Genomic DNA, 25,199 nt, shown 5'->3' on the forward strand with positions numbered 1-25,199 from the left:
GTCCATCTTCAGGAAAATGAGGGGGTTGCACACTTTGCCCCACCTTGGAAACAATCCTGGGAACGCCCATTCCTGAAGGTACATGTTCCGAAAACAACATGAACCTCTGAACATCGCACAGTGTGCAGCATCCATCTCCAGGAAAAGGAGGGGGTAGCACACTTTGCCCCCACCTTGTAAACAATCCTGGGAACGCCCATGCCCAAAGGTACATGTTCCGGAAACAACATGAACCTCTGAACACTGCACTGTGTGCAGCATCCATCTCCAGGAAAAGGAGGGGGTTGCACACTTTGCCCCACCTTGGAAACAATCCTGGGAACGCCCATGCCCAAAGGTACATGTTCCGAAAACAACATGAACCTCTGAACACTGCACAGTGTGCGGCATCCGTCTCCAGGAAAAGGAGGGGTTGCACACTTTGCCCCACCTTGAAAATAATCCTGGGAATGCCCATTCCAAAAGGTTCATGTTCCGAAAACATGAACCTCTGGAATCTCCTCCATCTCCAGGAAAAGGAGGGGGATGCACACTTTGCCTCACCTTGGAAACAATTCTGGGAATGCCCATTCCAAAAGGTACATGTTCCGAAACCATGAACCTCTGAACACCGTACAGTGTGCGGCATCCATCTCCAGGAAAAGGAGGGGGACGCACACTTTGCCCCACCTTTGAAACAATACTGGGAACGCCCATTCCCAAAGTTACATGTTCCGAAAACAACATGAACCTTTGAACACCGCACTGTGTGCAGCATCCATCTCCAGGAAAAGGAGGGGGTTGCACACTTTGCCCCACCTTGGAAAAATCCTGGGAACGCCCATGCCCAAAGGTACATGTTCCAAAAACAACATGAACCTCTGAACACCGCACAGTGTGCACCATGCACCTCCAGGAAAAGGAGGGGGTTGCACACTTTGCCCCACCTTGAAAATAATCCTGGGAATGCCCATTCCAAAAGGTACATGTTCCGAAAACATGAACCTCTGGAATCTCCTCCATCTCCAGGAAAAGGAGGTGGATGCACACTTTGCCTCACCTTGGAAACAATACTGGGAAGGCCCATTCCAAAAGGTACATGTTCCGAAAACATGAACCTCTGAACACCGCACAGTGTGCCGCATCCATCTCCAGGAAAAGGAGGGGGACGCACACTTTGCCCCACCTTTGAAACAATACTGGGAACGCCATTCCCAAAGTTACATGTTCCGAAAACAACATGAACCTTTGAACACCGCACTGTGTGCAGCATCCATCTCCAGGAAAAGGAGGGGGTTGCACACTTTGCCCCACCGTGGAAAAATCCTGGGAACGCCCATGCCCAACGGTACATGTTACGATAACAACATGCTCTTACCAACAATGGGCCATGTGAGCCATCGTCTGCATTGCGAACAGGAGGCAGGCCAAAATGCAATGTCTGACCATGTCACAATCGGAAATATGGCATTGACTCGCATAATGAACGCAACCCGCGTGTTTAGCGCACCCTCAACTTGACCACCTAAATATCCTCACGTATGGCTCCATGCGGCATTGGCCTGTTGCCGTGTGTGTTATTAATAAACCTCTACCCGACAAACGTCATCAGACATTGTTGGTAGACAGACCGAAACCGAAACAGATCGGAAAGGGAGAGCTGGTTTCCAGGAATGGGCAGTTGTTCGCTAAAAGAAGAGTAGGACCGAAGGTCGCGTCCCTTTCAGAGACCGTCGTAATCCCCTCAAGAACGCAGCTTTCGGGCGCGACCTTGTTCGCCACTAGCTTTGAACGTAGTTCGACTCTACCAAACTCGTGGCGCTGTCGAACACTATGACGTCATTTGTTTACAAACAGGTAGAGGTCTATTGCCGCAAAAAGGCGTACGCCGCACTCCCTCAGATCAGAAGCAGTAACCGCATTCCGTAACCGAAGCATCATTTGGCGCAGTGTTTGGCGCTGAGCATGTTACACAGAAGAGTGTTCCGTCATAGTCGTCAATGTTATTTCGAGCCGCAAGATGGGTTCCCGCTCGGTAATCGCTCGGTAACACGCCACCAACCTTCTGTCATGCAAGCTCTTGTTCTAGACGACATTTTTCGACTATATCGGCAGTTGACAGCGAATGTCTAAGCGCGCCTATCTGAGCGGAGTTTGCTCTGTGCGATACCGAATTTGTGCCATTTTTTGTGGCATGTGCCATTTGTGCCATGTACCATTCCTCGCATAATAAAGCATGTCTTCTGTTACGCTGCGTCTTAGGGTAAATGAATGAATGAATAAATAAATAAAAGGGGCGTCAATTATGCCAGTAAATGCGTCAGTACGTCTCGAGCCACGTGCCAGTGACAGATAACGACATTGAATCTTTCACGTCAAACTGCTATCTTTTCGCTTTTCGTTATCTCTCTCTGCTCATCGTTTTTTCTCATAGCATCTGTCTCGTTGTAGACAAAAGTGTAGGTTTGGGACTAAAATGTGGGCAAAATTTTCGCAAATCTTGCCGAGACCGGGGGAATGGTGACTTCGACGCCTTCCAGACTGTATGTGTGCAGACGTTGTCTTTTTATTTATTTTATTTTCATAAACTACTGACGTCCATCGGGACGTCAATCACAAACAGCGTTGTATGAACAGCGACGTCATCATTATTAGCCCCGTATAGATGACGTTCTACATGACGTTATCGATACTGCCGACTGCGACGTGATTTATGTTACTGGTCAAAGAATGCGTTTGTCTGTCTGAACAGGACGCGTCGGTATATCCACGATAGCCTGAGGTCAGCTCCGCGTAAATATTTACCCCACGTGACCTGCAATCTAACTGAGAACTACGGGGTTGATCCCGGCAACCAGCAGCTGCTTACTTTCCAGATCCTACTGTTTTCTCTTATATTGACCTTTTTCGCGACACATATTGAGAGAGAGAGAGAGAGAGAGAGAGAGCGGTGGCTCGACGATAAATTCTTGTGGGTTCGAACCCCACGTTAAAAAGTAATGCCGCTGTAAAGGCCTTTGACGCATTCTAAATAAATAAATAAATTGATACATAAACAAAAGGTAATTACTTAGTACTAAACTCCAGGCGCATTGAACAAAGATCATTTTCTTTTTTTCTTTTTTTTAAATCTGCTTTACATTCCAATGGCTGCTCCCGCCTCCGTACTTGACCTTCGAGAGCAAACTCAGTGATATGTCACGCATAAACACGCATCGCCACGCGGCGCACATTGCCACTGCGGCAGATGTTCTTTCTTATGTGCCGAAGAGGCTCCCTCTACCTGCTAAAAATATAGTACTTCGGGCGTAGTGCGCAACAAACTTTGGAGCAACAGGTGCCTGACCGGTTCTTTCTGACGCACAAGATTTTCTTGTGACCCGCGTTTTTTAGTTAGAAAGTAACGTATATCACCGAGACAACATGATTACTGATGTGGAGATCGTCCTCTAAGTGAATAGTTCTTGGCACGCAATCTCGTTGCGTTTGTTTCTCATCCCACGGCTTACTTTGTCGCGCGAGGATCCGTTTGATAAATGCCCCAAAACAGCTGTGACGGAAGTTGTTAGAGACGCATGCTGTCTTGAAGCTGCACTTGTTTAGTCCGAGGTGACAAATGAACTACTACTTTGAATGCTTCCTTTTTTAGGCGTTTGTTTGAGCGAATATTCTCCGCTGGAAAACTTCAAATGCAGGTTCACATCGATGCAAGTAACCGTAACTTTTTACGTTTAATAAAGTACAAACAAGTTTACGCGGCATAGTGTCGCGACCCTTTTAATGCGATGTACTCACACAGTCACATCGGACGTGTTTGAAAAGAATCGCAGCAAATAATTCGTGTGCGTAATTAAGGGTAAAGGTAATTAATCTTTACGCGTAGTACTTCTTTCCCCGAATAAAAGCCGAACATCGCCGGAGCATCTCGCACCGACAGACCACAACGCGCGTTGCAATGCTTTTGTGCGAACACCATCTCTAGCTCTTCCGCCGCACACACATTCGTGCATAGAAGATTGCAGAAGGAAAGGCATTGTGAGCTGACCTGCCCTAATCAGTCTTTTGATCACAGTGTCAATCAAGACCTCATTCAGAGGGAAGATTATATCGCCGAGTTTTTGTACGAGGAGCCGGTAGTCCGTGCCGAGTTCTAATTGGACGAACGGTTTCATTCCCTCCGGAGTAATTACGGCAGTGGAGGGATTAGCCCCTCCCCGCGCGCGCAGACCAGCGCGCGTGCGCACTGCCTCGCTCATTACCGCCCGGTGAAACCTGTAATCACGTTGGTGAGGAGGAAAAGACGTGCACGACATTGGATTCTTTCTTGGCTGGCCAACTCCTCTCGGAAGAAAGTAATGATGAGGAGATGAATGGCAACACGATGCGAACGAGAAAGAGAGACACGATGGCAAAGCGTGTGGGCTGCGCCGATGACGTTTGAGCGAACGAACTGCTCCAGAAAGTAGTTGAGCTGTGTACTGGTGCGTTTACTGCGAAGAGGCAGCCCAAAAATGCGTAAATTAATTTCTGCTACTCAAGGAAGACTCCGTGTTACTTTTTACAATCGTAGTTAGTTAGTGAAGAAAGAGCGATCAGAAAAAGGTGGAGTAATTTCTACTGATTTTACATTTTACTTAATTTACTGCTTTACAGCCGCTTTTGCACTCCCCACTCGGTCCCACGATGCCTCTTGCTGCGTACGTTATGTCTAGGGTTCCGCGATTTCGGTTTTAACCGAAAAACATACGCAGGTAATTTTTTTTTTAGCCGTAAACAGTCGAATACAAATGCATGTCCGCGGAAGATTAGGAGGGATTAATCGCTGCAGTAAGCTTAAATAAGCTCTGCTTTCACGATTTAAGCTCCAGACCTCGCTGTGAAACAATATATTCTGTATGGGTTTTTGGTTTTAAGGCTGCGCTGAGATTTATATCCGCCGATAACTGCAGGGCAAACCATGTACGCGCCCGAAAAACCACCGGAAAACGCGGATTTCACGAAAATAAATTATCACGGAAAAACATACGCCGAATCCGCCCTAGAATAAAAACCGATAGCGCCGAACCCTATTATGTCTCTCTTTCTCATTGTGAATTGATGAGTGAGAGAGAGAGACCAACGTTTTGTGACACGTCTGTCAAGCTAATTGTGAAAAAAAGGCGTATGCCTCGTGCTTTCCACGAATAACTGTATCGTTCTCTGCAATGGTTGGCCCTTCAACGTGTTATGTGGAGAAGTTCCGCGCTGGGATTTCGAAAACGTGCGCACAGTTCAACCGGTTCAAGTCCGCGGTGACAAATACCGTCGCTTGCTCCGCTGCTGTCGGTGACACAATCCCCTCAGTGCACGCTGCACATGTCGGTGACGTCCGAAGGTTCAGCTGGGGCCGGGATTTAGCGTCGGGTGGGTGCATGTAGCATGTTTGTTTTTCCTCCCTTGTCAGACTGTATAGGACGTCACCCTCGCGACTGCTTCTTGCCGGCAATTTATCGCTTCTGGACGACGTACAAAAACGAGGTTCCGTGAAAAGGAGTAATCCGTGCATCCAAACACGGACGGTCATACAGACAATTTGCCCAATGTCCGGCTGTTTGCTGAGCTGCGCGGCCAAATCCCCCATTTTTTTCCACCCCCCTCTCTCTCTCACTCCTGCCTTCTCGCTGCGAAGTCCGCGGGGTCTGCGCTGGATTGAAAGCCCCCAGCCAGGTTCCCAGTGTAAACAGGAGCTAATCCGTTTTTTGAGGTGGCCATTGAGACCGGCACAGGTGCCCCGCAGGTGTTCCTTGCGGGTTCCCCACACGCATTCCTAAGGAATGCCCTATATGCGAAATTCCGTCGGCCCATAAGTAGCTCGAACAACCGGCACCCAGGTCCGCCCAGGGGTTGCAGTCGCACGTGCCGATCTGCTTTTGCCTTTCCCGTCTCTTCTCGAGCTATTTTCCTTTTCTTTTTTTCTTTTTTTTCCTGCGCGTTGGGAAGAAAAGGGTCATGCCCCCGTGCGTTATGCAAAGAATCTGCTCGGAATCTCCGCATCTTTTTCCGTGCTTCGCTCTTGTGGTTGTCCCTGTTCTCTTTGGTGACCGATGTCCCGAACTGTGCCGGACAAAGAAAGTATGCACACAGCGAGAGAAGATATAGATGAACTCTATATGGGATCAGAATTCGCGCTTGTGCTATTGATATAGATGGAGCTGAGCTCTTTATAGTGTTTGAACCTGCGCTGTATAACCCGCAGTCATCAGAAAGTACTGTACCATGGCGTTGCCCAGTCCCTATACCGGCAGATAGTTGCACAAACAACAACTTTATTGTATTTCATCGGCGCGGGCGATACTCTGTACCTCATTGAAATATAATGAATCGTCTCACAGCGAGGACTGCGAAGTCCTACACTGTCCAAACACGATAACAGTGCTTTTAGAGCAAAGACTTGGTGCGCTAGATTTGACCATATGGATCAAGTAATCTTGTCATATAGCCAGCGTCTAGCTGATTTAGAGACAGACTGATGAGAGAGATTAGGCAGTACGAGCAATGGAGAGTGGTGTGCTCCAGATCCTTCAAGTCACCACAGTGATCGGCATCTTGGAGAGTACACCATGATTCCCATTGCTCCTTGAAAAACCTCGATTGTGGATCTTTTTTTCTAATTCTCGTGGAGCTGCGAGTGCAAATTTCGCTTTTCCAGAGTATTGTGGCTCAAAACCACTGGTGTTAGCACTCATTGCGATACGAATGAGCAGCAGAAACCAGAAGTAATAGTAATAATAACTTTATTGGACATTGAAAAACAAAACAAGAAGAAAAAAAAACAGGATGGCCTATGCCTTCTGGCATGGCAGACAGTCAGATGGCTAGATGGCAGACAGTCACTAATACCCGTATTTATGTACTTCCATAGCTTGGGAAAAAAAAGGAAAAGAAGGAAACTGAAGAACCCTTTACAGTAATCCTTTACAAATCTTTACAAAGAACGATACAATTAGTGCAAATACACAAAAGTGATCCTCCTTGAGTGATTCTACTGTATCAGGTGCATTGCTGTAACGCTTGGAACCTGACCCTTCTATACTGCGATGTGAACCGTAGTAAACATACACGGTGTCGAACTGTCGATGCGCCACAACCTCACCGCATTTTTCACGAGGCCGTCATTAGCAGGAGCTGGGAACATGTGGTCCGGAAAGATGTGGCACATAGCATCCCACAGTGACCAGCGCCACTAATCCCACCGTCTGATTTCATCCTTGGCAATCCAATCTGAGGTTGCGTGGGCATCTCGCCTCGCTTCGCAGCAAGCTTTGCTTTCTTCCTTTCTTTCCCCTTTTTTTGTTAACCATTTGGCTCTGCGCGTGGCAATAAGTACACGTCGGTGTGTGCTACACGATTTAAAATATTTCTGTTTCCATGTTTTGCTCTGAACGTATACGCTTGGGCGAAACATTTGAAGAATAAAAATAAAAATAAATCAATAAGCAAAAAGGATTTTCTACGTCACCCCTTTCTGTCCCAGAACGTCGTCTCCTTTCACCACAGGGCTCACTTACATACGCGGTAACATAATAGCGCCTGCATAGTGCCAGCAACTCGCTATACAACAATCGCTCGCATTGCAGCTGCTGACATGTTTGAAGGCATGATTCGCGATACCCACCTTCACTCGCAAAACACGACGCCGACATGTGACAGGCATCATTCGACCTTTCAGTCCACAAGGAACAAACTCTGACAGGGGGGCCCCCGTTGTGACCCCCCTCCGTATCGGGGTTGCTCAAACACAGAGCCGTGACTCCGGGATTCCGATCGGATTGGATTCGCGATCCTGCCAATGTCAACAATGCGTTTTCCCTCCCCGTCTTCCTTTCTTTCCCCTTCGCAACACCTCAGTAAACACTCGACGCGGTCCGACCGGCGAATGAAACGGTAGCCATTGTGGTTTCCTCCTGTTGTTGTACCCCGCCGTCGAGAGATGGCGCTAGCCCTGCTAAGATGGTGGCTGCGTCGTCGGGATCGATTCCCACTTAATTTTCCGCCACGCTGGTTCCTTTCGTAGGTCTCTGCAGGGCGCGACCCTTTGTCCCGGGGACCACCCGCCTTTCTGCGAGGTGTGGCCTACCCCGCAGTACTCCATTAAGGACACATTGGAGAGTGGATTCGAGTGGGCAGCCGATTGTGTTTGAGGATGCGGAACCCTGGTTGGGAATCCGCTGGCTAATAAGCACGTCGCGGTGGGACGTCGCGCCGGAAGCGACCACGGTGGTCGTCGTTGCCCCGGTCACTTCTTCCTGAATAAGGCCCTTCAGGTCATGTTGTTGTTAGTGGCCAGACGCTTTCAATGGCGTGATCCACGCAATGATTTTAGTTCGAATAGGTGCAAGTCTGTTCGTTATCCGAAGGCAATTAACGTAGATCCTGCCGTGATCCAGCAGGTGTGCTGAAAAAAAAAATATATATATATCGGCGAGCCTTTCAGCGTGGAAGGGGACATCTCGCGCCTGGTGTCTTCATTGCAAACGATCTCCTCAAGTTTAGTTTGGTATATGCCACACTGGTGACCCGTCATAGCAGCCCATGTGGTTCCTTATGGACGGCCGCATTGTACAGATCCAACAATGTTGCTGGGAATAACCAACCGAAATTCTTGGTTACAGAAAGTTCGCCATGAGGGACGTATTTTAGTTTCTTACGCTTACTTGTGCGCAGTGCTGAAGAAGTTGCTTGAGTATCAAACAGAACTATGCTGGTGTGGTGTTCCTGGCGGGCACATCAGAATCAGTGGCGGATCGAGGGGGGGGGGGGATTTCCTTCCCCAAAACGTCAGCTTATACATTGGATTTCCCTCTCTCCCCTCCCCAAAAACGCGCTTCAACGAAAGAACCGCCCCCTCCCTCAAAGTGAGGGTCTGGATCTGCCCCTGATCAGAATGGTATGGTATGGTACCTGAGTGGTGACCACGTTCTCCTGTTGTGCACACTTTACTGACGTGGTGTTTTAGATGTGCACATCAGACTAGCCTGGAGTGGCTCAAGGACGACTCTGGTGCTTTCCAATATCCCCGGTCTGAGCACCAAACGGATATAGCGTTTTGATGTGGACATTGGAGTGGCGTGGCCCAGTGACGATATCCTAGTAGATACGGCTAATGTGCACAATAGACTACATTTTTGTCGTTTAGTGTGCACAATAGGTTGGAGTTCATTCGACTTCAACATCGCAAACCCATCATTGGACATCAACTTCAATACCTATGGTTCAGCGCCAACATCCAGCGCCAGGTCACATCACTGCCCATCACTCAACATCACATCGTTCTCCATGATGTGGTGGTGAATGATGGTCAGGCCATGATGGCCACCATATAGTGAATTTGACACACTCTGCTGTGAATAGTGCGCTGTGTGTCAGCATGGCCAGTACACTCACTCCTGAAAGGTAACGCACAGCTTGCGACATACTTATCTGACAAGCTTGCGGCTTATACGGGCTGGAATCTCCAGGCGTTGCAAGCTCGTTTGTTTCGGCTAATAAACACGTACTGTGTATAGCATGCCGTACGCATCTATTCGTCGGAAGAAACGCTATTGCAACACCTGTAGATTTCAGACAGGATAAACATCAAGCTGACGATTCCAGCCAGGTATGTCGCAGGCTGTGCAAGCCACATACTGTTGCCAGATCGGAAAACAGTTTCCGCGCGTACAGCACACACGTTGTACCGCATCGTGTACAGTCATTGTTACGCTGTTGTATCGCACATCCCACGTTTCCCGTTTGTTCCAGGGAGAAAGAGGAAGACCTGGAGCGTCGCTTCGAGCTTCTGAACCGGGAGCTGCGCGCCGTCATGGAGCTGGAAGGTGCGTGCGGACTAAGCTGCTTATCGGGGGCCCTCCACGCTCGCTCCTGGCCGCCGCATGTTAATGGAGCGACTTAATTTCGAGACCGGCGGCGCTAATCCCGAGGGCTGCCTAATTGGGGGGAGGGCGAGGGGGAAAAGGCCTTCTCACGCCGGGATTACCGCCGTCCAATCAATCGCTGGACGTCCCCTAATCTCTCGCTGCCCCCACCCACGACTTTTTTTTTTTTTTTTAACTTTTTGGTACGTAGACTGGCAGAAGACGGAGGCGCAACGCCGAAGGGAGGACCTCTTGCTCGAGGAGCTGGTGGCTATCGTGGACCAGAGAGACGAGCTCGTGCAGCATCTCGACTCGCAGGAGAAAGCGTGAGTACACGTTCCGCGAGAGAGGAGGAGAGAGGAAGGGAGCAGAAAAGACCGTGGGATTGTTCAATGGGGGTTATGATGATCATGTAAATTGGTTTTCTACAGCGGGGTAGTGTTACATTCACGTAGCGTATGTGCGACCGCAAGTGCATGGATTGGTTGCCCCCCCCCCCCCCCCCATCGGTGTTGATTGTTTCCGGTTCCGGTTAGCTGGTTGGCGCAGGGAGATGTATACCGTTCGGTATACTGTACCGTTAGTTTAAGTATATCGGTTCCGAAAACATTATACTCCAATCGCCTTGTTCCCTTGAAGTGGCTGACATCGTGTCGCTCATCTTTGATTTCCAGCTTCCTTTGGTCCCCTTTATTTACCTCTCTCTCTCTCTCTCTCTCTCTCTATATATATATATATATATATATATATATATATATCTGTCTGTCTATCAATCAATCAATCAATCAATCAATCAGAAGTACTCTTTTCTTAGTATTATAGCAAGAGGGAAACAGAACGGACTGCTATATATAAAATGAAACGTAGCCATTGTGCAGTCGGGTTGCATTGTTCTTCAATTTCGAGCATGCGAAAGTACAACCTCACCGCTTTGGTTGGCGAACGCGAACCATAGGTGGCGCTGCTGCTGCTGCTCACGTCACCCGTACTGATTGAAGCTGTCGTATACACCAAAGAGCTCTAGTAGTTTTGGTCTGAACATTGAAATGGATAAGCATTCGCAGCATCAATTCGCAGGGCGTTGGCGCCCAATTCGGCAGAAGAGCGCTAGCGTAATTGCGTAGGCTGTGATAAGCATAGATTGGCACCAGCTGTATCGCTCCATCGTTCTCGTCACCTCATAAACGTTATCCGTTTATCACTCATCAATATTCATCAGCTACTCTGATTTCCGGCTCTCGATTCCTTGTTCCCCAAAACGACAAGTATAGACCACGGCAGTACACTACAGAAGCTGTACACACATATGCACGCCTAAACTACCGTGTACTAAAACCAGACAGCAAAACTGACTTGCAGTGCCTCGGCGTGCTATTTTCTGCTGCAACACCCGTGGAGCCCTATATAGCTTAGTTGCACCTACGGTGAGAAAGTACGCTATGCAAGTAGGTCGGCTATTTGCGCAGCTCCCCAGTTTCCCTCTTTCCCTCATTGCCCGTGGAGCGGCCGCATTGGTCTCTTTCCCAAATAAGGGGGCAACATTTCAAGGCGAAGCGGAATACACCCTTATTGCTGCCTTCCGAGTGGACAGACACCGTCACGTGGTTTCTCCAAACTTTTCACTCTCCCCTGCGCAGAGATAAACTCTCATAGCATATATGAGCCAAACATTTCAGACGCTATATACGAAGATCTGCGTGGGACGCAATATTTGCACACATTGGTGTATAGCTGTCAGAAGCTGTGTTTTTTGTGTATGTGTGTTCTTATCGTTATCTTGATAACTACTATCTTGCAGCTACACGGAGCATAATCGCGTGCCCCGCGTGTGCAGCCATATATCGCTCCACGAGCATATTTCTCCTTGACGTTAATCCCCAATCAGCTGTGGAGTTAGCATGTCCTCGCAGCAGGTTTAGTCAAAAGCTCGGAATGATTTGTTCTTCGCGCGCTGTCCGTTATCGTGCCCGCTACTGAGCTGAATGATCACCCATTAAAGCGGGGATGAGAGCCCGTATAAGCCCCGGATTATGCGAAATGTTCTTTCCCAGATTGGCCCGTCAGTCCGACCGTGAATTACGTGAGTTACACCGCTATATACTCGTTAAAGTACAATTTTTCAGCACGGCGAGGGAATTATATTTTGAACATACTGTATATACAGGGTGTTTCAAAAAACGTGTCATTCGGACTTTATAAAAAAAAAACGGGGCGACGGAAAAATACGGGGTAAACAGCACTTGTGTGGCGACTGAATTTGCCATTTTGCAAAAATATTTTCATCAGATTTTAATTAAAATAAATTGAATTTCTTTAATTGTACTCCAAAATTTCCCAAGTCAACCTAACGTTTTTTTTTGTTTTTTGTGTTTTTTTTACAGAATTAGAGAGCCCGTAGCGAACTCAGCTAGATCCACCAAGAAATCCGCTCGATATTGCAAAGGGAACTGCCCCAAAAAAGTCCTGAAATTGAGGCTTCAAAGTTTCGGGTATTCAACGGCGCACGAAATCAGACGCAAAGATTCATGGAGAGGAGGACTTGCTCCTGCCGACATGAAAGATAGAAGGTCGAAAAGAAAAAAAAGCAGGGCGGGAAAAAAGAGGCGGAATCATTTTTGTTTGCCGCTTATCAACGTATGGTGGAATGTGACCCGCCTTGTTATCGGCGCGTCTTGTGCTGCACGCCGGTCCGGCGATGAACTGTTCTAGCTTCGTAGGAGGCAGGAACATGTCCTACCCTTCGCGCGTCTTTGCGACTGATTTGGTGCGCTGTTGAATACCCGAAACTCTGAAGCCTCAACTTCGGGACTTTTTTTGGGCAGTTCCATTTGCAATATCGAGCGGATTTCTTGGTGGATCTGACTAAGTTCGCTACGGGCTCTCGAATTCTGTAAAAAAAAACGTTAGGTTGACTTGGGAAATTTTGGAGTTCAATCAAAGAAATTCAATTTATTTTAATTAAAATCAAATGTAAATATTTTTGCAGGATGGCAAATTCAGTTGCCACACAAGTGCCCTTTACCCCGTATTTTTCCGTCGCCCCGTTTTTTTTATAAAGTCCGAATGACACGTTTTTTGAAACATCCTGTATATATATATACGTGAAGCCGCTGAGAAATCAGCGTCGCGATAAGTTGAGAATCTTATTTATTTATTTATGGGAGCCAGTATTTTCCGTTTTCCACTACGAAATGAATCTATTCAACAGGCTAGATTTTTGGGAAATACCTCGCACATAGCGCGACAGTTCAATGGAATATCGCATACAACGATGGCGAAAGCTGACTTTGGGCGGCGCGCATCCCATTATCGTTTTATCGCTGAATTGGTGCTACACACCCGCTGTTGCCAACATAATAACCTTTATAAGAACCAGAGTCGTGAATATCAGTGCTCCTTGCTATGAGCTCTGAAGCGGAGAGTTTTTTTGTTTGGGCTCCTTACGATACAACGATGATATCGCTCTAATACGAACTATCGTCTTAGTTATGTTGGACCGTTAACCGGGTGCGAAAGTTGATGTGGCGGCATGTAAGAGCTTACATACTACTTGTGAGTGTTTTTCTTTTGTTTTCTTCGTATATATGTTCGGTATTTCTGACCTTATCATTTATTTCCCTTACCCTTCCTTTCACTTCCCAGTTGTTCGTCATCAGTAGATTCAGCATATAGTATGTGCACAGCAAACGCCTACATGAGCCCGTAATGCTATACGCAATTAAATACGCATTGTTAATGACACCCTCATATCGGGCAAACTGTGATGACATCGCGGGCAAAAAGGAAGGGGCCGTGTGTTCGATCAGGTATGGATAGCATCCGAAACGTCCAGGATCTGCCCTGTAATCCGAGGCATGACAGACCATCGACAACGTTCCCGTGTACACCCACACCCCTCATATCCCACCAGAACAACACACACCGTAATTGAAACGGCATCCTTCCGTAGCAGAGGCACTGCCGCCCCTGTCGAAAAAAACCATACAGCCATCTGTATGAGCAATCACATGAGGCTCGTATATGTGTTTATTGTATGAGCAATCATATGAGCTATATGAGCATGTATGAGCTATATGAGCATGTATGAGCTATATGAGCATGTATCAACTATATGAGCACTCTCTCAAACAGCGTATGAGCTATATGAGCACATGAACCGTCTGAGCAAACGTGCAACATGGCGTAATTAAGCTAAAATGACAACACGTGATTACAAAATACCGGTTTATTCAGGTACTGGCGCGACGTAGGTCCCTCAGAAAGTTTGCCAAATGCTTTTTGATGAGCTTTTTCCGTTTCTGTCCAGGCACCTTTGATGTCGATAGTTTCTTTTTCTGCATATTTGACGAAGGTATCTGTTGAAAAGAAAGAACAAAATTAGAACTGCACTAAATTTCTGCGCCTAGAAGTATTCCAGTTCCCACAACTTATACAACCGTATGGGTTCATGCTGAAATGGACATGACTGGGGGCCTGTTTCTCATCCCAACGCGTAGATCACACCTTCAAAGCATTAAGTTGTATTTAGTCAGTCAGAATAACGCACAAGGTCATTTTGCCAATTAAAATTGAACGTAACCTTCCTCTAATGCTCCAATGAACGCGGTTCTGAAACATCTGAGTATGTTTGCGTTATTCTTGCAAAACTTGTTCGCTGCAGCAACGGGTTACTGACACAGAGTGTTTGTGGCTTGTTTCACTTTGGAGCATCCAAATACACTTTTTTTTTTGCATGCTAACGTGCGATTTCGGTATGCCCTGGTGCACGACTTTATTTTAAACACTCTATACACACATGCAAAGGCTATCAGCGAACGCTTTCCACAAAAAGTCACAAAAAGCACGAATATGGTAGTTGCAGACAGCTAACCCGACAGACATAACGAGCGATAAAGGAAAAACGGGACTGCAACGTACCTGTAATGCGCACACACCTGCCACGGCTTCTGTAGGTTGCTTCTAAGGTACACACACAAAACACCTTCAGTGATCACTGAAACGGCACAAGGACACTGTCACAGCATGGAGACGGCGACGAAAATATGAGTCCCACGCAGAGCGGAGCGAAATACGTCCAGATGGCTCCGAGAAGCAGGGTAGAATAAGCAAGTAAGCGTCCAAGCACTGAGATGGCACTCGCAACGGCTTGGATGAGAATCCAAGAGCCAAATAGAATGTTGTAGGACACGGTCGGAACGGGAAACATGCACCTAAAATTTGAACAGAATCGGACGAAGGGGAATGGAGCTCCGACCGTTACGGCCCGCCGACTGTGACGAGCGTCTCTTGAAAGGCCATCACCAGACGCTGTGGCGCCAGCACTTCTAGTGAATAACTGGTTAACTAAACGGTCAGCCTTCCTCATACTGCTCATACTGCTCATATCTTCCTCATAATGCTCGAAATGCAGCTCATACTGCGCATAACGTTGCTCATACTGCTCACTGCTTTTCTCGTATTGCTTATATCTGCGCATATAGCGCTTCGTTGGCCTTGCCTTGCGGCTCATAACATTGCTCATACTGCTCATAACGTTGGCATACTGCACATAGCGCTGCTCATACTGCTCATTGCCTTTCTCATATTGCTCATTGCCTTTCACATATTGCTCATTTCTTTACACATATTGCTCATTTCTTTACACATAGAAAGTTATATGAGTTTTTTCAACAGGGGCAGTCAAAAGCCTCTCATCATTTCATCACTACGGGGTGAATATTCATTTAGAACACGCTATAACTTAGCCGCATAACTCCGTAGTCTCAACGCACGTGCTGTTATCCATCTATTTGGGACCCCGCAGTGCGGAAGGGACTCCAGGACTGGAGGCGGGCGGGGCAGCCGTCACTCTGCGGACCCCGCCTGGCGCTAACGAGCTTCTGAACAAACGAATTTATTAGCGCTACTGACAGCTTTTTCATCAGGAGGTGACCGAGGTTTATGGCCTCGTTCCATCACACGCGGGTGCTTTGTTTCATGTTGTACAAAAAAATCTTCCAGGATCGCCGAAGACGAGTTTGTGGAACGGGCCACCAGACGCCAGACCCTACCACCGCAAGAGAAGAACTGCGTGCTGCAGTGATGCACAGTTCGTAGGACAGATATAGGAATAATAAAACACGTGGACAACAACAGCACGACTCTGTGGTTGTGATTTGATGCGTCGTTAGAGACAGACGGGGTTGTCAAGGGACAATGGCAGCCAGAAGTGTGTGATGGAAGCGAGATTGAATGATTGTGACGTTTGCTGGCACACGTGGGTTTGAAGACGTTTGCGGTGGCTGTACCGTTGCCTGGGGAAGATGGTAGAGTCTTACCAAGGAGGCTAAGACAGTGCAGGAGGTGCATGGGGTTTTATCCGTGCGATCGGCAGGGTTGTTGGATGCTATAGTGTCCAATGAGGATCTTTGGAATACAACAAAAACGTTATACGGGAATTCCAGGCAATGCGTTCCGCACCGCAGGGTCATGGCCAAAGCGCGTCTTTGAAAGGAAAAAGTCTGAAAGTTCCGCCCTCTGTGAAGAAAAAGAAGCGCAAATGAAGCGCCATCTATAGTCAACTATCTATATGTGGGAATCGGCGTCCCTATTTTAGCTGGCAATAGTTTGCCAGTGTCTGCTGTCACTTTTTGTTTGGTGAGCTATACATTCACGGTTCTCCTGTAAGCGCGTAATATTTGTCATAACCAAAACCGGAAACCACCGTTTATGGAGGAGACAAGCACTGCTTCCTGAAAGATGGGTGACACTCAGAAACATAGAGGTCGTCCAGCTTTCTGTCAATTGTCTGCGTCTTATCCCTGCCAGACTTGTTGACTTAAGGACTTCGGGATATCAACATCATGATTATTAGCGAGCAAAGGCTTCATAACTCCGTCACAGACTGCGTCAACAAGGTGTCTCGTACATCTGTGGAAAACGGACAGACACAACATCAGCCGCCGTTCGGCTGAAGTTGTGTCTGTCCGTTTTCTTGTATTCGTGCCGCCAATCGACAGATTGTTCCTCCGTCGAGTTTAGGTTTGGAACCTAAACAGTATTTACTATGCCAAAGCAATGTGTACGGGGATACATATCAGTCTTGGAAGCTAGTGGAACATGCACGGACCTTCAAGGACCCCGCACGGACCTCATGGAAATGCCGCTTGCAGTTAGTTTAACAATCCTTCCAGTGTGTTCTCACTTCGTGTAGGGGACTCAGAACTACGGGTTGATTTTTATCGAGGATTCGAGTGTATGGTATGAAACTGAAACTTTGCAATGGTATGAAACTGAAGCACTTGGATGTCGCTCCGAGGGCCGCGATAACGTTGGCGTCATTGGCATGAAGATCGTGGCACCATCTACAAGTGCTTCGTCCAGTGCAAATTTGGTCTTGTGACATTGACAAGAGGAATGCCCAGAAAGGGAAGAACAGACCCTTCCATGCAACTGATTTCACCAAGCTTTGTTGGAGCGTTCAAACGTAAAACAGGCATCTCCAACGTGCTTTGAAAAAGGACGAAAGGCAGTTGATGCCCGTGTGTCAACTTTTCCATGGCGCAACGTGTCTACGCCGGTGACATAACGAGGGGTCGTCTTGAGACAGGCCAATCGCAAGTGTAGGGGTCGCTTTGTCAGAGCAGTTCCTTTCATTATATACGGGGACAATAAGACAACGCATTGAGCGTCGCACCAGCAAAACGCCTGAGCCTATAGGCTCTGTTTTGAACGTTTGCGTCCAAAGTCACATTTTGGAGTCAACAGACGCATGTTTGCAGACATCTCTAGCAAAAAAAAAGTACCATGAACTCTGTTTCGTAGTCCTGCAGACGACATGCATTTCTGAAATTCCCTTATCTTAGCTGATAAACCGTTCTGCCGCGGTGGTTGCTGCTCTCTCCGTTCGCTGTGTGGTTACGACGCAGATGACTATCTCCCGGTGTTGGTTGATAAGCACGCATGCTCAGTGCAGCGGTAGGTGACTTTTGCATGTGAGAAACCGGCGGGGCAGGACATTGCCATTGAAGGACACTGAAGTGGTTTTGCTCGTATAGCTTTGCGGCGTTCTTCACTTTGTGTCAGTTGGTGAAGCAATAGGAACAGTGACCATGACCGTCCCAGTTGTGAAGTGCAATGGTACGAGTTTCGTGTCGTGTTGCGTGACAGAGTGCGTGCATGACTGGGGGTTGGTGTGTGGTGTCGAAGAAGCTGAGAGATGCCACTGCCCGTTGCGATGATGCTGGAACGGCAATGTGATTACAAACAGGTGTCTTAGAGTGGACTGCGTGAACAAGTGGACCTTATTCTGGTGAGTTCAGGAGTCGACCTTTGATCACGGTTTTCTCACAACGTAAAACCCAAAATTTTTATTACAAGCCTTGTCGTTGCTGTTCGCCTCTCTCTCTCTCTCTCTCTCACTCTATCTATCTATCTATCTATTCGTTTACCGCGGTGTTCTTTGCAGATCACCATCGCCCCTGAGAACAACAACCGTTTGCACGGTCATAATTTTTATGACACTCAACTTGTGTCTGGCCATCTGAAGAGATTGCATGCTTTCCACGCCCTTTTTAGTACGAGCATTTTAATATATTTAGTTATATATATTTTAATGTTTTATAACGAAATGAAGTTCCGCACTTGTATATTGCGTTACTTTTACTCAGTAGGGGTAGCTAAATCACGTTACTTGTTCACGTTATGCAAGTAATGTGCTCGTTTTGAGCTGATCTATATGTGCTAGCTATGTGCTAATTTCCTAGGAGGAGGCGGTATTCTGTTACTTAGTTCCCTTTCCATTCATTGGATATACATGGAATGGCTTCCCCGCGTTACATAGGAGTTACTCAGGGAACCTAACTTGCACGCTAGCAGTGTTCTCCCAATGTTGCACCGGATACACTGGTAGAATATATCTAAACGACAGACGCAAGACGTGAAACGTATTTCTGGTGCATATTCAAAAGCCATGTAGTGGCGGCAACGAAGATAAAGAAGATGGGCCCTACACGGCGTTGCCTGGCCTTCACTGGCGTTGAGGAATTGCCAGGTCTTTGACGCTGCTTCCTCGGCAGCAACAGTCTCCTTGACATGCGACAAAATGTTGAGGTGGCAGCTTCTTAGTTGGCCTCAGCAAAATGCCGTGAGTAGCGATTGGGGACCTCGAAAGGTTGATCAGTGAGTGAAACAAAGGCAAAGACAGTAAGCAAGGCACAGGAATACCGCTGGTTCGCTGATCAGCTGTAGTCCTGTGTGCTTTCTGTATTTGTCTCGTGTTCCGCTGATCAACAACCCAAGTCCTGTCGTCTTCTGCGCCGGTTCATCCATGGTGTCTAACAGCGAACCTGACTCAGCTCCCACCGGCGGTCTGGTTTCGTACCTGGCTGAGACCTTTATGCTCCAGCTGCTTCTGCAAAGCCTTAGTAGCGCGATGTCGTTCAAGCTACGAGGGATCAGTATGTGGAACTGTAACACGTAGAGGAACGAGAGCTATGGGAGCTGCTTATTTCGTCTGTACCGCCAGCCAAATATGAGAGGTCCAAAAGGGCAAAGGTGCAGGACGTGTATGAAGAGTAAATATGACTATGGAAAAGACGCAAGGGGCGTTACCGGCGTAATGTCGGGCTCATAGTTGCAGAACAACAATTCATTCAGCTGCGGGTCCAGCTACGCATATTACTATTCGTGTTTAGCAGGATATATCGTATAACCAGGCGCTGCTTCGTTCGGACCTACTAAGGAGTGCTATAGATCACGAGCCTTGCGACGAAAACGTTGCGGAAAGAGGATCAGAGACGTATCAGCTATGGTATCACAAAACAGGGTCCTAGCTGTCGTAAGCAGCGGGTAGTTATAGCTTATAACCAGGTGGTTGCGGCGGCTTTGAAGGTCCTGCAGTTGGCTAATAAAGTGCTGGACCTTGATGACCATGGCTGGCGTACTACACACAATCTCTGCCATTGCCGGAACATACAGTTCGCTCCTCTTTGGCGTCCTCCACGGTCTGTTAATGGCGGGCCAATGCAACCTTCTGATGCCGTGTTGTCGTCGCACATGCGTGATGGTTCTGAATCTCTGAATTCTTGTCTGAAGCACAACAAAAAATGCAAAATAAGCACTGTCGCTCAATTATTAGCACGCTTCGTCCATGAAAAGCAGAAAGGCTTCTTTTGGAGTGAAATAGATAGGGTACTTGGTCGCAGTTGTTTGGGGATGGAAAAACGCCCTTCCTTGTCCGGCTCTCAAGCCGGATACCAAAGCGAAACTAGGTGCATGATTCTGGAGATCAACGAAGATCACGCAATTTTTGTGAACAATGCTACAATCTCTACTACACTGTTGGCTGCGCTCTTTGGCGAGCAGTATTTCTGTAAAAATTTGTGACGTGTTTTTCTTTCTTTTTTTTGGGGGGGGGGGGGGTGAGTATTCATGACAGAGCAAAGACCTTTCCATCTATTCGCTTCCTTCACAGTCCTGCAACATCCTGTTGCATGGTTTGCAAGATGAGAAGTACAAATCTAAGCCACATGTTTCGTGCTCGCTAACATGCCTCGGTCTGGTGCTCTGTTCTTGTAGGACCATTCGCTGTCAGTACCCAATTAACACGAAAACGAACCAACTGGTGCTGTAACTAGCATTTTCCTGCGATACATTGGTTACCAGATACCAAGCAACCAGCAGCACTCACCAGCGTGAACATTCTCTTCACTTTCCACTGTTTGCTGTCCATGCAGATCAGCCCCCTTTGCCCGCCTGAAGAGGGAAGCATGCAGAGAAACCTGATCCTACAATCATCCCCTTATTAGAGCACACACACTACGTCGCTCTGTTCAATCCATTACACCTTTTTTTTTTCTTTCTAACTCCACCTTGTTTCATTCCTAAAAGGCACACACCAACACCTCTTCACACCAGCTCGAGTGAGAAGCCCCGTTTTCTCACCCTTACTCGTATTCCTCCATCACATACTAGTCTCGACCCCTGGGGTATGAGCGCGTGTCAAATTTTAAATACTGCGCACGCATAAAAGGTAACCAGCCAATCTTCGTGTCGTATTTCCGTCCCAGCACGACTCCTCGAGCAGTTCCCGAATGATTCCATTTTCCTTGTTTCGGCGTGCACTTTTCGCGCCCGGTGACGCCCCTGCGTTAAGCGGCGGACATCCGCGCCACGTGCCGGCGCGTGCGTCTGTGTACGGTCGGGTTTCACGCGGGCGGACGCGCGTGGGAATGCCTGCACCCTGACGGGAGCGCTCCTACCGCTGAATAAAACATGGCGTCGGATTAATTGGGGGAGACCCCTATACACGGGGCATGGGATCAGGAACCATGAATAATGAATTGAAACATGCAAGACGCCTGCGGATTACTTTTATTTCTCTCTCTCTCCTCTTCTCTCACTACTTATTTTTATTTATTTATTTATTTATTTTTCTTCCGCGTGGTTGTAAAGTTTCTCGAACGTCTGGACGCGAACGTTGTTGAGGAACGAGGAAACGCTAATGCTAAATCTGTGATTCTTCCATACGTGCCGAAATTTTTTGGCTGTGTGTGTGTATGGTCTTTTAATCCCTGGGAATGTTTTCAGTGAGGCCGTCTCGTTTATTTGCTGGCAAAATGCAACATAAATTAATTACATGATTACTTTTAGTCGCACGGTCGTCTATACATTGCTGCGTCTGTGCTCGCGTCTATGCCTTGTGCCTTGCTGGCGAAAGCACTGTGCGCACGCTTGACAAGTAACGGCAGCGCTATGTGAAGAAATTTGCGAATCCCAAACCTCTTCCTGTTCACTTTCTTTCATATGCTTATTTTTTATGCGCCAATAAGAAAGGAAAGAAAGACAGCCAAGGGACATACAAATTTTATTTCACAACAACAGAATTAAAGATTAAACAACATAAATACACATTTAGTGACCCAGGGTGATGCTGCTAATAGCCCAGGTCGTGTGAGATGAAAGTGATTGGAAGGGATGCTATTGCTCCCAAAATACTTAGGGATGTGCTTCTGGACGGTAGCCGCCGATATTGCGAACAGAGACTGTTCCTCTTCCGGACCCAGAAGAAGAACAGTCTCTGTTCGAAATATCGGCGACTCTCGTCCTCAACATGTTCTTACAGGTACGGTGTATTTTCTATCCTTCTATATATTACTTCTCAAAGGTTGCTATAGTAACATACGCGTCTTCATGAAGTGCATATTGAGAGCGACTGTATCAAGGGTCCAGCTCGTTTGTGAGTAGACGATCGTCGAAAGAAAGCGAATTTCGCTTAGAACGATACTTCTTATTACGATGCCGGAACGATGATTTCCCCTGTGTACGATTTAATGGCGCAGCCATCGCCTACAACTATAGGCGCATGTAAATCACTTTTAATTCCAAGCTCCTGTACTTTCGGATGGTCAGTACGGTGTACGAGGATCGAGAGCGTCCCCTACGTTCGCCACAGTTAACCCTGAAACCTGTCCGCATGGTCCGGAGGGGAAGCTTGACAGCATGCACCACGCATATCTGACCGCAGTATACGCCAAACGCTTGAACTCGCACGGGTAACTTTGAAGAACCACTTGTATGCCCCCAGCCAATGTTGAGCAGAGTCTAGGGTCCGGAGAGACGCCGTGTTGAGCTTCCGAGAGCCCCTTGAATCTCTCGAGAACGGCCACTCGAAAACCGCTCACCGACTCACCCAACCGAACGTCGGACCCCCATGCATGCCTCGAGCAAGAGATTCTCTAGCGGGATGATGAGTCTCCACCCTGCGAAACACTATCTACCCGGGAGCGGGGATGCTCTGTTGTTACATGACGGTCAGAAGGGTGACAGTGACAGTAAAAAAAATAGAAAAAGGGAACACAGAGCAGGGCATGGTGCCATCTGCCGGATCGGCTGTAACGCTGTACCAGGGACCTTCGCTTGTCTTTTGGTGGCTTCGGTAGCATTACAGAATGGACAGGGTTGATGCAAGGCTTCCGTCATGAGATGAATCACGGGATAGATGCCAGATGATGGGCTGAGTTCGCAGTCTGGCAGAGAGGAAGGATGTCCTTTGCGTGGTTGAGTGACTCCGCACGCTTTAATACACTCGCCGTCTTTTTCTTTTTTTGGACGGCTGGGTAATTGATATTGGTTACGGAATGGAAAGTTGGGGAATTGGTTAGTGCAAAAGGTATGCGGTGGGAGCGGGAGATACGCCATTGATGCGCGTATAGTCTGCTGCGGGGCTTTTTTTCTACCGGATGGGGCACTTTTTTCTTGTATTGCAAGCGCCCTATCTGCAGAACAATCTCTTCACGTTACCTATAGCAAAGCTGTTGCCTAGTTATCTCTCTTTTCCGTTTGCGCGCTACATTGCCTGCATGACGGATATTCAGTGATTTTCGTAATTCTTGTTTTCACCACGAAGCAACTGGAGCTGAGAGCGGTGTACAAATGTTGACACATGGAGGGTGGCCAACAAAAAGGAGTGGCCGAAAGAGGGGGCAAACAGCTTCCTGAGCTGACGTCGAACTGTCCTGGCATAAACAACGAGAATTGGCCGATGCAGATCGCAATTAGGGACGACACTTTTCCCTGAGTTGTTTGGATTCGTTGATGTCCTGGCATACGCCTGGAAAGTTCGCTGGAAAACCCAGAGAACATTTGAGCTGGCCACAGCCGGTAGTGGGATTCGGTCCTGACGATTACCAGTCTTTAATATGGTCTTGGAGCGAGCCGGAATGTTGTGTCCACCCAGGCACACCGCTGGTGACACTCGGTGTTTTACCGGCCGATAGATTCCTGCAAAGGAAGAGGCGGTTTACCACACTGGTCCTCAGTGGCGTCACAGTTCCTCCTAACCCGTAAATTAGCATCTATGACGATCGCTCCATGCAAGCTTCTTGGCCATTTCTGTGACTGGTTGAGACGAAATAGAGCTGTTTAGAAGCAATCCCACGTCTTTTGACCGGAGCATGATTCATGACATGGGACGTTCGTCCTTGAGGTAGCTCCGGCGAGCGATGTTGCCGTTCGGACCATCCGTGCACCCGTGGCGTGGAACGGAGCGATTCGTGTGGAAGGTCTGTTTTTTTTTTTTTTTCTCTCCGCGGTAAAAAGGGCCCCCAAAGCAAAAACCGGTTGCCTTTCAATGGGTCTTTGATGGCGCGGCGATGCACCGGCGCCGCCTGATTTATGCCGCCGCCGCGTTGAACGTCCAGGTAGCTTTGGCGTCGGAGGGACCACGTCGAGCCCGGGAGCCGGACTCCGCTCGTGGATGACGGTCGCGCATACTGATGTGTAGCCGTAAAAAGGTGGCAGGTACACGTGTAACGTTGCGTCTGGACAAACCTGCTCCTGGCCGTAAATAATGGTCGACGGTACGGGGGGCCCCTTGACGCTGCAGCCGAAAGGGCGCCGTAAAAACGTCACTTGGCCGCGGCGCCCATTAAAAGGGCCGCGGGGGGCGAACGACGCGGCGGAGGACGCGACCTTCTCTTAGGGCACCTGTCCTCGACCACGCCCTGGGCCTCAAACTGTGAAACAATTCGGCGGCTGTCGCTAAGAGCCGCCTCGCGTCACCAATCCATCATGATCCATCATGGCCGCACGGCAGCCATATTAGCGCGCAGATTCCTCAGATGGGCGCCCTGACCTCCCGCAAAAATGGCGAGCCATTGTCGGACGCTTCACTGACAGTGATGAAGCGGCATCGCGCGCCGACTGCACGCGCCAGCCAGACACACCGATCGAACTGCGCATCTGCCGACGCGCGCAACAACCCGATCGGCTGCTTCCACCCTCCCCTCAATGAAGTACCCCCAGGGCAGTCACCAAGGCGACGAGAGAAGGTGTACCACTCGATAATCACGCACATTTGATACACACAATACGTTGATGTCATCGAGGACTTGCGTTCGTTCCAGTGGTTCGTAAAGGTTCTCTTCGCGGGGATCTGTTCTGTCGCCGCACTTCTAGGCCTGCGACAGCATTCCTTGTCTCTATTGAAGAGGCGTATGCCTCTGGACGAAATAGTGAGGCTTTCATCTCCTAAACGGGGGCTTGCATAACGCCGGATTTTCAAATTACACAATCTGTGCTCAGTCGAGCATTCGTAATGTATGAGCCCGTGACCATACTGGTACATCCCTTTAGGGCACAATATCGTTTAAGAAGCAGTCTTAAAACACAGTACTTTTTTAACGTCGACGTCATAAGCGGAAAAATAACAAAAAACTCCCCCACGCAGCAAGATCCCACACAGAACCGTTCCCCTATTGATGGATCCAAGGTCCGGTCTACGCAGACAACACATATTCGTCGCAGTCCGTTCCCAACACGTTCATCGGCTGGGTTTTTGTTCTCTGT

At 48.1% G+C, this 25,199-nt stretch overlaps 2 protein-coding genes across 5 annotated transcripts in view; both read left to right on the top strand.

Annotated features, from left to right (window-relative positions):
• LOC135401309 (EH domain-binding protein 1-like) overlaps positions 1-16,009 on the top strand; it is a 35,633-nt gene extending 19,624 nt beyond the window's left edge. For all 3 annotated transcript variants that reach the window (XM_064633629.1, XM_064633630.1, XM_064633628.1), the window contains 3 exons: positions 9,760-9,833; positions 10,084-10,198; positions 15,873-16,009. In XM_064633629.1, the coding sequence (XP_064489699.1) occupies positions 9,760-9,833; positions 10,084-10,198; positions 15,873-15,954 (271 nt within the window). In that variant the 3' untranslated portion in view covers positions 15,955-16,009. The remainder of the gene's footprint in view (positions 1-9,759; positions 9,834-10,083; positions 10,199-15,872) is intronic.
• A 1,784-nt stretch (positions 16,010-17,793) lies between these two features.
• LOC135401310 (homeobox protein OTX2-like) overlaps positions 17,794-25,199 on the top strand; it is a 108,525-nt gene continuing 101,119 nt past the window's right edge. Inside the window, exon 1 of one of the 2 annotated variants that reach the window (XM_064633632.1) lies at positions 17,794-18,162. The gene's annotated coding sequence lies outside the window, so the exon portion shown is untranslated. The remainder of the gene's footprint in view (positions 18,163-25,199) is intronic. The other variant, XM_064633636.1, reaches the window with a different exon arrangement.

This window comes from Ornithodoros turicata, chromosome 7 (genome assembly GCF_037126465.1).
Source record: "Ornithodoros turicata isolate Travis chromosome 7, ASM3712646v1, whole genome shotgun sequence".
NCBI lineage: Eukaryota > Metazoa > Arthropoda > Arachnida > Ixodida > Argasidae > Ornithodoros > Ornithodoros turicata.